Raw genomic sequence first — 13121 nt, forward strand, 5'->3', positions numbered from 1 at the left:
GTCCCTGCTGCTGCGGGGTCCGTGACCTTTTGGCGCCAACCACCCCCAGCTAGCCGCTCCTTAGGTAGGATTTCCTTGTTCCAGTGTCTCCCCCTCAAATGGGGACCACTTGGAACATGCCTGTCACAGCGCTGCTGTCCTCTCAGTCAGGAGCTCAGCGTGTAAGCTCCGCATAAAATGGCCGCCGCCATCACGGAGCGCCTGTCCCCCATGATCCCCACCTAACTGTGGAGCCGGTTTCAGGCAGCTCCGGAGCCCAGGCAGCCTCTTAATAGAGGCTATGAGCGCAGCACAGGGAGACCAGACAGCGTCTACCCTGTGCACAGATAGCTGACAGGACGCGCTTCTGTCAGCTCCTGCTGCGCTAGCAGTGTGAGGATTCACTATGAAAATCCTCACACTGTGCCTACCTAGCTAGGGTAATAGTTAATAAAATAATAAAAATCCCCTAACTACTCTAATTCTTCGGCTGCTCCTGCAGCCCTTTAGAATAGCACCCACTCCAGTGGGCACCTAACACGAACTGAAGAGTCCAGGGATGCAGTAGGGGAGGAGCCTACCCTCTAAAGCTTTAGGATAGGTGCCTGGCTCCTTCGGACCCTCCTACATCCCAGTGTTGAGCTGTGTCACCAGGACCATTGAAAGAGAAAGATGGTCATCCATTTTCTTTAATTGATTGGTCTGTGGGCCAATCAAAATGTGGGGGCGGGGCTTCGCGGGTGCCAGGGGCAGAGCTATGCTCCGTGTCCTGGCACCTTAGGTAACAAGAAAAAATGAAACTATTAATTTAAGCTTGACATCGATGATGGGAATCCATCTGGTTGTCCCCCATCAATGGCAAAACTATTCGACATCGGCCATATACCATCGATGATTTCTAATCATAGATGGTCAATGGCCATCCCTACATACATCCAAATGTATAGATCATCGGCACTGCAATATATCCGCTACTGCCTGCTTGGCACAGCAAGTCGCACCTGCGACTAACATATGCTATGCTGCTCTGTGCACTGGCAAATGCTTTCTACTGAGCTGCAGGTGTGACTTTGCAACATGGTGGATGCTCGATGAGCCCCAAAGCAGTAAGATATACTGTACTCGTTGAAGAAAAGACAATAATGCATGTCAGGTATTGTGTTTTACCAGTGGTTCCATATAAGTGGCCATGAGAAACCTTATTTTAAATGTGTTTAGCGATAGGGATCATTGCACCTTACCACCAATACAGGAAACTGCCACTGATGATTCCATATGAATGTATATTTCTCCAGTTTCATTGTTTGACCCAAACCTGTAACAGCTGCATAATGGGGGTTATTCTCATTGATTCGGTCCCCCCGTACCGTCTCACAGGGGACAGATGTTTTGTGTCTGCGCATGTGCAGATGCAGGGTGCGAGTAGGCACGGTGAACTACATGTTCGATGTCCCGCTCGCACCTAGCAGTGCAGGCGGAGGGCACAGCCCATGGGAATACCCAGCTGGGTATGCAAATCACCCGGTGACGCAGGTGCAGGCAGCTGACCGCCCGCTTCCCACACAGGGCGCTCGCAGATCAGAGACACCATAGAGGTATCTCAGATCTGTGAGCACTGGAGAAATCATTCGATGGTCGATGACCATCGAATGATTACTCCTCCGCACCCAAGGCTGCAAATGGATGATTATGGAAATCATCCATTCGCAGCCCTGTGGGGGATCGCTGTGTGCGAGGGGGGGGCGGCAGAGTCTGGGGGACTCGCAAGGCTGTAAATTTTGCAACCTTGTGAGTCAACCAGAATAAAGTCCAATGTGTGTGTAAGGTGCAATGAGGGAGATTGCTAAATGCTTCAGGGAGTTTGGGAGATTGCTAGTATTGCCAGGAGTCTCCTGCAGGAGGGGAGGTAACTATGCATCTGATTGGCTGCTTTGAGTGGTTGAGGACTGAACAAGCTGGGTGTTCACCAGAGCATAGGGCCTAGATCCAAGTTGGGAAATTAATAAAGTAATACAGAGCAAGTAACTGAGCACACGGAAAATCCCTACTGCAATGCAAGGGTTGTAAACACATTTGCATGCAGGGAAAATACTGGCTGCTTCTACATGTAGCCCACAATGCTACACAACTATATTTTTAGAATTAAGTTTATATTTGTAAACTCTCTCTTTACACATTATAAATCTGCCCTACCTGCAGTGCAATATGGTTTTGCCGATATCCTTTTGAACTTTCTTATTTTACTTTACTCTCAGAATCAGCCAATGAATAAGCATGGGCTACAGAAAGCACAGAACCAGCCAATGATTAAGCACAGTCCCACAGCAGCACAATATACGCCTATACACAAAATGCCTATATTGATGCAGACATCATGTGATGTTAATGTGCTTTGATATGAAGTGAAATCCACACAGCAGCCTTGTGCCCTGTGCTGCAGTTTTAATAAATGATCCCAGTGTCTTGGCTCTTGGACGCTGCTCAGCATGTACTAGTTTGATGCCAGCTCTCATTGTACTGCACGCAGGTGTTAGGTTGCACAGTGCTATTGTATATTTAGGGTACCATTACCTCACGTCATTACACGTCCTAAGGTTAGATGTTGGTGTGCCAGTCCTGCACCTCTGTCACGGGATGCGGTCATTTGGTCTACATCATGGTCGACATGGGAAAAGGTAGACCGGTCGTTCATTAGTTCGACAGTCAAAAGGTCGACATGGGGTTTTTCACTGTTCATTGAGCTGACGTGCCGACAGGCGGTATTTCATGCCCTACCATCCACTAGGGCATGGTGGGAGAATAAAATAGTGTGCCGAGTGTATCGATGCGGTGCACTTTAAACTGTGTCCATGTTGACATTCAGGTGAAAAACCCCATGGCGACCTTGTCGAACTAAAGACCTGTTGAACTAACGACCTTTCGAACTTTTCCCATGTCGACCTTTTCCCGCGTCGACCATCATGCTGTAGACCAAATGATCCCAACCCCTCTGTCACACCAGTAATATGGCAGCTCAGTTCTTGCAGTAACCTGTTACAAGCTGTACTCTGCAACACAATTTTAATTGGAGCAGATGGCACAAGGGTTCTTCCAGCCAAGCTGCACAATCAGATGGCCATGGCAGATTGCCAATTTCTCTAAACTTATATGAAAGAATATATGGGCGGGCTAGTATGGCATCATCCCGGAAATTTACAATCAGACAATAAATAAATTGTGCCACTTGGCCGTATGAATTCCGTCTCTGCTTCGACCACACACACACACACACACCATTTATTTAATTTTTTACTAAAAAAAAATTATTTTTTTATTTTTCTTAAATAATAATAAAAAACTAAAATGTACATCCGATTATACGGGTGGCCATATGCTGGCCAGTCCATAAAAAGAACATCTCAAATAAAAATAAGTCCACAAAAGGTCTACTGCATAGGAATCCTAGGAAGGGTCAGCACTGAATTACCACCAGGCAGTGTTTCTTCAATACCAGTCTGTTGGGCAAATCTAATGGTATTCGCAACATGAACAGTTGGTGGGGACCTTTTGACATTTTTATACAAGGACCTCCTTACAACCTGGTACTTTGGAGGCACACATACTGAATTTAAAAAATGCCAATAGGCGTTTAGGAACTAAGGCCGCTATTGAGGTAAGGCTACACTGTAGATGCATGCAAAGTGAAAAGTAGAAGATCAGGAAGTATTTGGGGGAAGGAAATCCTTCTGTCAAAATTTTCCTCTTTTCCATCACTTGATAACTACTGTAATATTCAGTCCGTTTCTAGTCGTTCCTTTTATTTTTTTTGCCAATGTTAGCTACAGGTTTCTCCTGTATCTACTGCACATTCCCGTCACTCGCACTAGCGTAATCAGCCACTCAAGTTTGTCCTAGCATCCAATCTTCTCCTCATTTAGTCTATCTCGCAAGTCAAGCGGTAGAGTTTCCAGTAACGAATCCTCTACGATAAAGCCAGACTTCTTAAGACCGATGCATCCCCCAAGTTCTGGAGGCAAAACATCGATTCTGTTGCCTTTTATATCGAGTCTCACCAAGGAAATAAGAGATCCAATTTTGGGGTTCAGACTCGTTAGCTTATTCTGCCCCAACTTTAAAGTCTTAAGCTTTTGGCAGAAGAACAATTCATTAGGTAGTTCCTCCAAAAAGTTCCCTGTTAAAGCCAAGTACTGCAGCATCTGCAAAACACCAACTTCTGGGGGAAGCTCCCTAATCTCATTAAAAGATAAGTCAAGGTGGCGAAGCTTTGTGCAGAGGAAGAGTTGAGACGGCAAAACAAGAATCTTGTTGCGATTCAAGCACAACTCTTCCAGCCCTTTTAATTTCCGTATGTGATCTGGGATGTATGCGATCTGGTTGTGCCACAGTCTAAGAATGTTTAGTTTCCGACAGTGCTGCAAGCTAATGATCTCCTCTATAGTGTGTAGGCTGTTGTCCTTTAAGTCCAACATCTGTAGATTATTCAGGCTGAAGACAGCATGGGGAATCCGTTCTAGATCACAGCGGATCAGCTCTAATTCCTTCAACAGAGAAAGTCTCTTTAAAGCATTAACGGTGAGGAGCTTTGTGCCGTCATTGTGAATGCTAAGCTTCTGTAAGTGGCTGGCCACCTCTGTCACAGTTTGAGGCACTTTAGAAAGATTGCTCTTCAAGACTAACAACTTCAGACTTCTTAGCTCCCGCAAGCTTTCCAGAGCAACATTTTTGGAGACATCTTGAGACAGGAAGCCAATCAGATGGAGCTCCTCGAGGGCTCGAAGGCTAAAAACCCAAAGTGGAATCTCTTTAATGTCATCAAATTTAATCTGAAGGATCCGAAGGTGATCCCTTAGGTAGGCCAGAGAGCCGTGCTGTACCTTGGCTGAGCAGTTGAACAGGGACAGTTCTTCCAACCGTACTAATTTAGACACCAAAGGAGGAATATGAGCTTCAGTTAGCATCTCCAGTTTTAGAGACTCCGTTTCTACCACTTCAAACACTGTATCTGGCAATCCTGGCAGTTTGAACAGATGAAGTTCCAGGCGACCTTCTGGCGTTTGCTGGAGCTTCTGCCGTAGTTTATCTGCTGGCCATTCATGGTTGAGGTTAAGCTGTCTCAGCCTACTTTCACTAACTTCCGACAGAAACACAGCAAACCTCTTAGAGTACAGAGAGTCATATTGATCGACGAGGTGAAGGACAAATGCAAAATCATTCTTGACATCAGGAATATCACTAATCCCAGTTTCTTCCCGTACATATCGGAAGGAGTACTCCTTCAAGGGGCGACGGAATAGCCAATACAGTGTATAAAAGCAGGTTAAACCATAGACTCCCAAAAAGCACAAATAGCTTATAGCCAGCTTGGAGAAGAGATGGGCCTTTGTGTGGTTGCAACAGAAGCTGTTGTAACCAGTCATTTCTTCGGTATGCACGCTACAAGGGACAATGAAGTGTATTTTCCCGACCAATGCAGCATTGTAAATGGTAATCAGAACAAATTTGCAGACTTTTAGTATGGTTTGACGCATATACATGGAATAGAGAAGGTCACCTTCTTCCACATGATGCCGAAACTTCTTGACTTTCTCAAATAGGGCTTTGGCCTGTTCTCCTTCCTTCTTGTCTAAAACACTAGCCGTAGAGGTTTCGGCCACAAGTTTAGTAGCTGGAAGTTCAGTGGTTGCAGGGCTGGTCTCATCAAAGGTGGGCTTTGAAAGCTCTCTGTCTGCATTCATCTCCTGCGTCGTCTCTCCTGAAACCTCAGAGAGTGCTCGAGTGGTCCAAGGAGAGTCAAAACACTTGCCTAGGATGGAGATAAAGTGCTCTATCTTGGAGCTTGTGCCAGGAAACTTGAACCAGAAATTACCGCAGATAATAAAGATAAGTGTGTGAATGACCACAAGGTATGGGAAATATTTTGCATACCAATGTAAAGCAGTCTCGTAGCACATCTGATTAATAAAGCTATACTGCTGAAGATCCAAGTTATTGCGCAGTCCGCTCATCTCGCGTGGGGGGACTGTAGTAGCAATTGGAGGTGGAGTGGAACCGGATAGGTCTTCATCGGTAGTGTTTGGGGCTTGATAGCTTTGCGTGAATTCTTGGCAGGAGATTTGGGAAACAACGTCAGCTGAGGTATGGTTAGGAAGACAAATGATCTTGTCCTGAGTAATCTGTGAATGGAGAGAAAACATGTTTTAGTAATGTGATGCCAGATGGGTATACGAATAAAATAGATATGGTAAGAAAAGAGGAAAACCAAAGTTCCAGGCTTGGAAATAATCATACTGCAAAGAGAAGATGATTAGTTACAAGGAGGAGTCTTCTGATTAATGCATGGAAGGGAAGGAATAACAAGCATTAAGAGGAGAGTTAAATCAGGAGGAAAATCAATGCACTTATAAACCTCAACAAAATAATGCACCATAACGTGCAACATGATGGAATTTTCTGGGTTTCAGAAGATTCTTAATATTTTTCTATTCGGCACAGTCTGAAGGTAACAACTTTGCATTGGAGGTCTCAAATGTAAGAATCCAACCTGGCAAATCACAGTCATGCTGGTTGCGGTCACTGATAATGACTGCAAAATTAGTGGTGGCCACAAAACCTTGTTGTCCAATATGATTCTAGACCTTGTAAGCTCCGAGAGCTGGTCATTACGGTTTCCCCTTTTTTTATGGTGAGGATCACCTACCTGCAAGGTGCATCCAAAGACCCCAATCATGAGCATGGCGATGGTGATATATTCGGTCAGGACATCCCACCAGGGCTTGAGTATTTTGAAGGCCGACTGCTGCTCAGTGAACTGCTTGAACTCCGCCACAGGAATCATGATGACAATGAGCTACAGTAGACTGGAGTAAAAGGGAATATGGTAAGTCTTCCATTACTAGAAATTCAGGACCAATCCCCATGTATGCATTTGCTATGTAACCCACAGCCAATTTAACATACAGTCGCCTCTGTGCACACACACTCAGAGTCCCATCTTTATCCTCAGTGTGTTATCATCTGTAATGAGGCAATACCCCATACTTGCTAACTTTTTAAAACTCCTCTCTGGGAGAAGCCCGGAGAGGAGTAAAAGTTGTTGAGGCTACGTTTTGGGGGCGGGGGGGCTGACATCTCCAAGCCCTGTACCTACAACAGGCAGTTGCATTCATTTGCGGGTCCGTGGATGGGGGGGTGGGGCTAAAATTATGCAAAATTACAATATTTGCGTCATTTTAGCCCCGCCCCCTCCCAATTTTGGCATTTTATAACACGGGGAAGGGGGGAGCAGGGGCTCCAGCAATAATGCGGGAGACTTGCCCACCTTCCCGGGGGGGAAGGGCACGATTTGCGGGACCCTCCCGGCCATTCCGGGAGGGTAGGCAAGTATGCAATACCCTAGTCAGGCTTCCACAGACTCCTCCATTTTGAGATACAGTACTAAATCCCAGGTATAAACTGTGGCAGGCAAGGAGTTAACAGCAACATGCGGAATGGCTGCAATTAGAGCAGTGGTAACCCTGATGTTCTCATCTTAGTGTATTAGTTTTCCACATTTACATTGATTGGAATGAGATACTTGTCTTACACAAGAAGAACCTACTGCTTAACCTCTGACCTTCCTGGAACAGAGACTGAGAAAGGTCATGCCCTAGGGTTACCGTCATCCAAAGACAATTATCCACCCATCCTGTCTAGTGCAGGAGGCAACCAGAGCACCCAGATAGAACCCAAGTAAACATGGGGAGAAAATGGAAACTACACATAGAAGTAAACTACAGATTCAGTGCCATGACCCTGGCACACGGACACTGCCATGCTAAGCACTGAGCTGCCCCTATTACTAGACTATAATTATATATCCCACTCTAAAATGGTATGTGGGCGCTAGGTAGACAGTGTCTAGGACACCAATCATTAGGTCAACCGGCAATAGGGCGACACATGGAACATGTCGACATGGTCAAAAGGTCGTCAAAGATTCAGTTTTTTCCCCCAAAAAAAGACTTGTTTATACTTTACCAATATAATAGCACAGCATGCCATGCGCGGGGACGAGGCACACCTGTACGGTGCCCATGTCATCCTATGTCGACATAGACACCCCAAAAATACCCAACAAAAACAACCTTTTGCTTGTGTTAACCTGGTCTACCTAATGCATGTCAACGTTTTTCATGTGTCAATCTACTAGCTGTCGACCAATAATGACTGTCGAGCGGACGATCCACGCCACTCTAAATAAGTGTATAAAAATGTATTAGATGGGAAACTTGCATGGAGAAATGTATTATATTGGTCAAATATCAAAAATGATGCAGTTACGCAGTTTGCCATAGTTATTGTAAAGGCCCACACACACTAGAACGAAAATTTTGCAGAATGTTCGATATATCGGCCGATTTATCGGACGATCTGTTGAAAATCGTAAGATCGGCAAAAAAATTGTTTTAGTGCAGGGGTGGCCAAACCTGTCCTCAAGATCTACCAATGGTGCATGTTTTCCAGGCAACCTGTGGATCTATAGTAGGAATGAATGCATCAGGTTTTAAAATGTGACAGTTAGTAATGAGTACAGCTGTGCACCAGCTAGGTGACCTGGAAAACGTGGACCGTTGGTAGATCTTGAGGACCGGTTTGGCCACCCCTGGTCTAGTGTGTGGGGGCCTTAACCCTTGCAATTGCCAAGGAACAGGTTATATGTAAGTAAGTTGATTTATATAGTGCACGTTCTCCAACGGGACTCAAGGCGCTTACAGACATTAAAAACAATGCACATAATACAGAGGATGTAGGTAGTACAGTAAAGGTGCCCACACACTAGAAAGATCTGCGATCATAAGATGTGCACATAAATTAGCCTTCAAATCTTTTGCCTGTCCTGGACAAAAGATTTCAGGCAAGCGCACATCTTTACCAAAGATTTTTCTTAAGATCCCGTGTGCGTTCCTATGGATCTTTTGTTAAATCTTCTGATCTTTCATGCAGCACGTAAGATCAGAAGATTTAGCAAAAAGATCCATGGGAGCGTGCATTGGACCGAAATCGGCCGATTTTCGACCGATTATCGGTAAACATCAGACGATATATCGGAAATCGTCCAAAAAATCGTTCTAGTGTGTGGGTACCTTTAAGCGTAATGCAGGATTGGTGCACAACTTCCATGGGTTGTGTACTCCACCCTGACAAGGTACCAGGAGAGGCAGCCTATGCATGCTGATTTCCCAATGCTCATACACACAGATAGGTGCTGCTGTGAGTGTACACGTAGGCCTGTGTAAATGCATGTCAAGTATAAACAGCATGTGTATACAGTAAACACTGATTCCTATGCAGTTATTGCTCTGCCGAGCTATATATTTTACTGGTGTCTCTTATACGACAGGTCATAACACGTTCTCTGTATGTGAAGTACAAAATGATTGTATTAGCTCTGGGGGCAGATCAAAAGCAATCTTCAGGCTTCAGCTAAAGTAGATCCACCCTGCTACACCTCTTCCTGGGCCCACCAATCACGGCAGCTGTTGGGATGCAGCAGTCAGGAAAACAGCGAGCAGTGTCTGCATTCTCATCAGTGTCATCCTTGTAACGGTCAATGGGAGCAGCACATACATACAGTAGGAGTAGGGATGTGTAGTACATACGGTACTTGTTTCCTAGCACGGCCACACCGATTTACATCGGGGTGGTCGTGTCGGAAAAATCGGGTCGATCGCATCGCATGCGATTTGGTCGCATGCGATGCGATCGACGCGACCGACCGATTTTGGACCCGATTTTTTTTTTTTAATGAAATGTAAATCGGGTCCCTGGGACCCGATTTTACATTGGATTCAATGTAAAATATTCCCAACCCCCCCAAATGTCACGGCGTACACCCCACCCCACGACAGACGCCAACCCGAAGCGTGGCGAGCGCAGCGAGCCCGCGAGGGGCGGCGGTGCGCGTCCTCCGACCTTTTCATTCCCCTACTATCCACGTCGGCGTGGAGTTGAGAATAGAATAGTGTGGCGAGCCACCGAGCCCGAAGCGTGGCGAGCGCAGCGAGCCCCGCGAGGGGACGCGGATACCTTCACAGGTAAACGCGTCCCTTCGCGGACTTCACAGGTGTCCGCGTCGCCACGGACACCTGTGAAGCCCGCGAGGGGACGCGTATAACTGTGAAGGCATCCGCGTCCCCTCGCAGGGCTCGCTGCGCTCGCCACGCTTTGGGCTCGGTGGCTCGCTGCGCTCGCCACACTATTCTATTCTCAACTCTACGCCGACGTGGATAGTAGGGGAATGAAAAGGTCGGAGGACGCGCACCGCCGCCGCTCGCCACGCTTCGGGTTGGCGTCTATCGTGGGGTGACGACGGGGACATCTAAAATGTGAAATGGGTCATATTGGCCCATTTCACATTTTTTCAGGATTTCAATGTTAAAAAATCTTTTAACATTGAAGCCTATGTAAAAATCGGGGGCATTGCGTCGGGACCTATGTTAATGGTCCCGACCGACGCGATGCCCCCGATATTTTACCTTTCCCGACACGATTTCAATGTTAAAATATTTTTTAACATTGAAGCCTATGGGGAAATCGCGGGCATCGCGTCGGTCGCGTCGGGACCATTGTTAACGGTCCCGACCGACGCGATGCCCCCGATATTTTGTCCTAGCCGGCCAAATGGACCTGATTTCAAAGGAAATCGGGTCCATCGTATGGATCGTGTACCTTAACTTAAAGGTACACGATCCATAAGATTTGTGGCCGTGCTAGGAAACAAGTACCGTACATACATTCAGGAACAGTTCTATTAGGACATTTAATCGAGGTCCGATCAGTCTTTTATTTCAGCCATGACCTTATGAGTCTATGGCCAAACCCAACACAGATGCTGGTGGTTGGCTCAGACCATGTATGGCCAGTAAGGTTGGTCAGGACTATGGCATTTACAGTCCCTTATGGTTGATATATGGGCTGCTCAGGCATTCAGGATGGTTAACCGGTACGGACGCTGGGATGATGGTGACACATTTAGAGATCACCTGCACAATTTCTAGATGCCCACTGGGCAGTGCAGGTCTATAGCACAGCAAACACAGGACATAGCCGTCTCCTTGTCCAGTATGTGCTGAATATCACAGGACACTACTAGAAATGACATGGTCATATTAGGGCTGTAAAGATGCAGCTGCAGTAGGTTACACACACACACTGTAATCCAGCAATGCCCCCTGATCGCTGGGCAAAGGCTGCTGAGGGAGCCGGTATGACCGGCCTGTTGGAACAGTTCTATGCAGGCATAGAATGTGAATAGAAACACCACATTATGGTAGGGATCAAGCTGCACAAAGTGTCCAGCATCGTCTATTTTCCTGGGAAGGGAGGACTGAAAAACTTAACAAGTATGAATACATAATACTTGTACATAAGGAACAAATGTAGGTGTTTGTGGGGAGAGCCCACGGATACCAGCAGCCTGTGGCCCCAGTGGCATTTCTATAGTAATGTTGCTTCAATAAAACACATTTGTGCAGCACTGTTCAGATTGTAATGAATATGCCCAATTTATAAAGTAAAAGTCTGTTAGAAGTCCCATATGTAAGGGGGCCTTGTGCTTTTATATAGACCCGGAACGCCTGCTCTGCACATATGTCTACATTTCACAGCACATAACAACGCACTGGCTTTTCCATGACTGAGTAGGAAAAATATTCCTTCATCTCGAAAAAGGCTTAACGTTATTTGAGGTGTTTTGCCAGCAGGGACTTCTACATTGCCTTAAAGCATATAGGGACGCCTACATTTCTGCTAGACATCACTGGATCTACCCCTTTGCATGTGGTTTCTGTTGATCTAGTCAGATTGAGATGAATGCACAGACAACGAGAGGGTGTTTTTTTGTGTTAGTGATTCTCATTCCCGTGCATCGTTAACCATATTGAGGCCTTCTGACAATATCTTAAAATAAATCTGTAGCGTGTATGGGGCTTAACTGTCATTTTTCAAACACTGCCTGTAATATGACAGTTAGATAAAGCACCAGACAAGTGGCCCCTATCTAGAAGGCTTAGTAAATAGAACCCATAGTTTGTTTTACAGAACTGTGGGATAACAAGGTGTCTGTGCTTCCCCAGCATGTACTGTGTAGTCCCCCAGTCCTAGGGCCATTAGGTGTTCTATCTGGAATCATTCAGTTGTTCTTGTGTCTGGATTATGTGCATTGAAGAATATTAAACTCTCTTTGTTTGTTTTTTGTACCTCTTGCACTATATTAAGTGAATTGGGAGAGCAGCTGTAAGGCATTAAATCGGATTCTTGGTCAAATGACACACATCTCTAAAGCTGTGTACACACGGGGGCAATTTCTGCACATATCGCTGGGAATATGGTCACTGAGCGTCCATATTGCCAATGATTTGTTTGTGCTGTCGGCGATGAATGCCAGGTGCGCGCTCCCGTGTGCAGCCCCTGATGATCGCTGGTCGCCGTTTCCCTGCCTCTTCCCCCGGCAGTCTCCTGTTCATCAGCGACCATCTCTGGTCACTGGTGAACAGGAGACACTGAGCAATATATCTCCCCTGTGTGTACACAGCTTAAAGCTGTGTACACACGGAGCAATATGATCGCTGGCAATATATTGCTTAGTGTTCTATATTCATCAGCGACCAGAGATGGTCGCTGATGAAAGTGTCACACTGCCGGGAGAAGATGCAGGGGCAGTCGCTGGTCGAGGAGCATGCTCCTCTGACCAGCAACCATCAGGGGACTGAAAACGGGAGCGCGCACCTGGCAATTTATCGCCGATGCACACTCCAATCGCTGGCAATATGGACGCTCAGCGACCATATTGCCAGCAATTTTTTTGCCCGTTTGTACGCACCTATAGTTTCATTTTAGCAGACCACCCACTTTCCTGTGAACATGCTTCCCTTGTTTCATGTCATAGCCATGTTCCCCATCAGCGTTCCTATTCTCCTGCGTCTTACAGTCTTATTCCTAGTGGCCACCACGGCAGGGATTTATTTTCTACACCGTTCAGTCCCGGAGCATCTCTGGCGACATGGATCTTATCTTCAAGAACCTTCAAACAGTGGCCCACTACAAATCAGGACAAGCAGTAGATATGCTGCGATAAGGTCACAACATGGGGATAGGTCTATGGA

At 46.2% G+C, this 13121-nt stretch overlaps 1 protein-coding gene across 1 annotated transcript in view; it reads right to left on the reverse strand.

The window, feature by feature from the left end:
• Positions 1–3260: 3260 nt before the first annotated feature.
• LOC146075588 (volume-regulated anion channel subunit LRRC8E-like) overlaps positions 3261–13121 on the reverse strand; it is a 28285-nt gene continuing 18424 nt past the window's right edge. Inside the window, exons 2-3 of the mRNA XM_083184964.1 lie at positions 6677–6836; positions 3261–6152 (exon numbers count right to left, since the gene is read on the reverse strand). Coding sequence (XP_083041090.1) covers positions 3870–6152; positions 6677–6814 — 2421 coding nt within the window. The 5' untranslated portion in view covers positions 6815–6836 and the 3' untranslated portion in view covers positions 3261–3869. The remainder of the gene's footprint in view (positions 6153–6676; positions 6837–13121) is intronic.

This window comes from Crinia signifera, chromosome 4 (genome assembly GCF_055691185.1).
Source record: "Crinia signifera chromosome 4, ASM5569118v1, whole genome shotgun sequence".
NCBI lineage: Eukaryota > Metazoa > Chordata > Amphibia > Anura > Myobatrachidae > Crinia > Crinia signifera.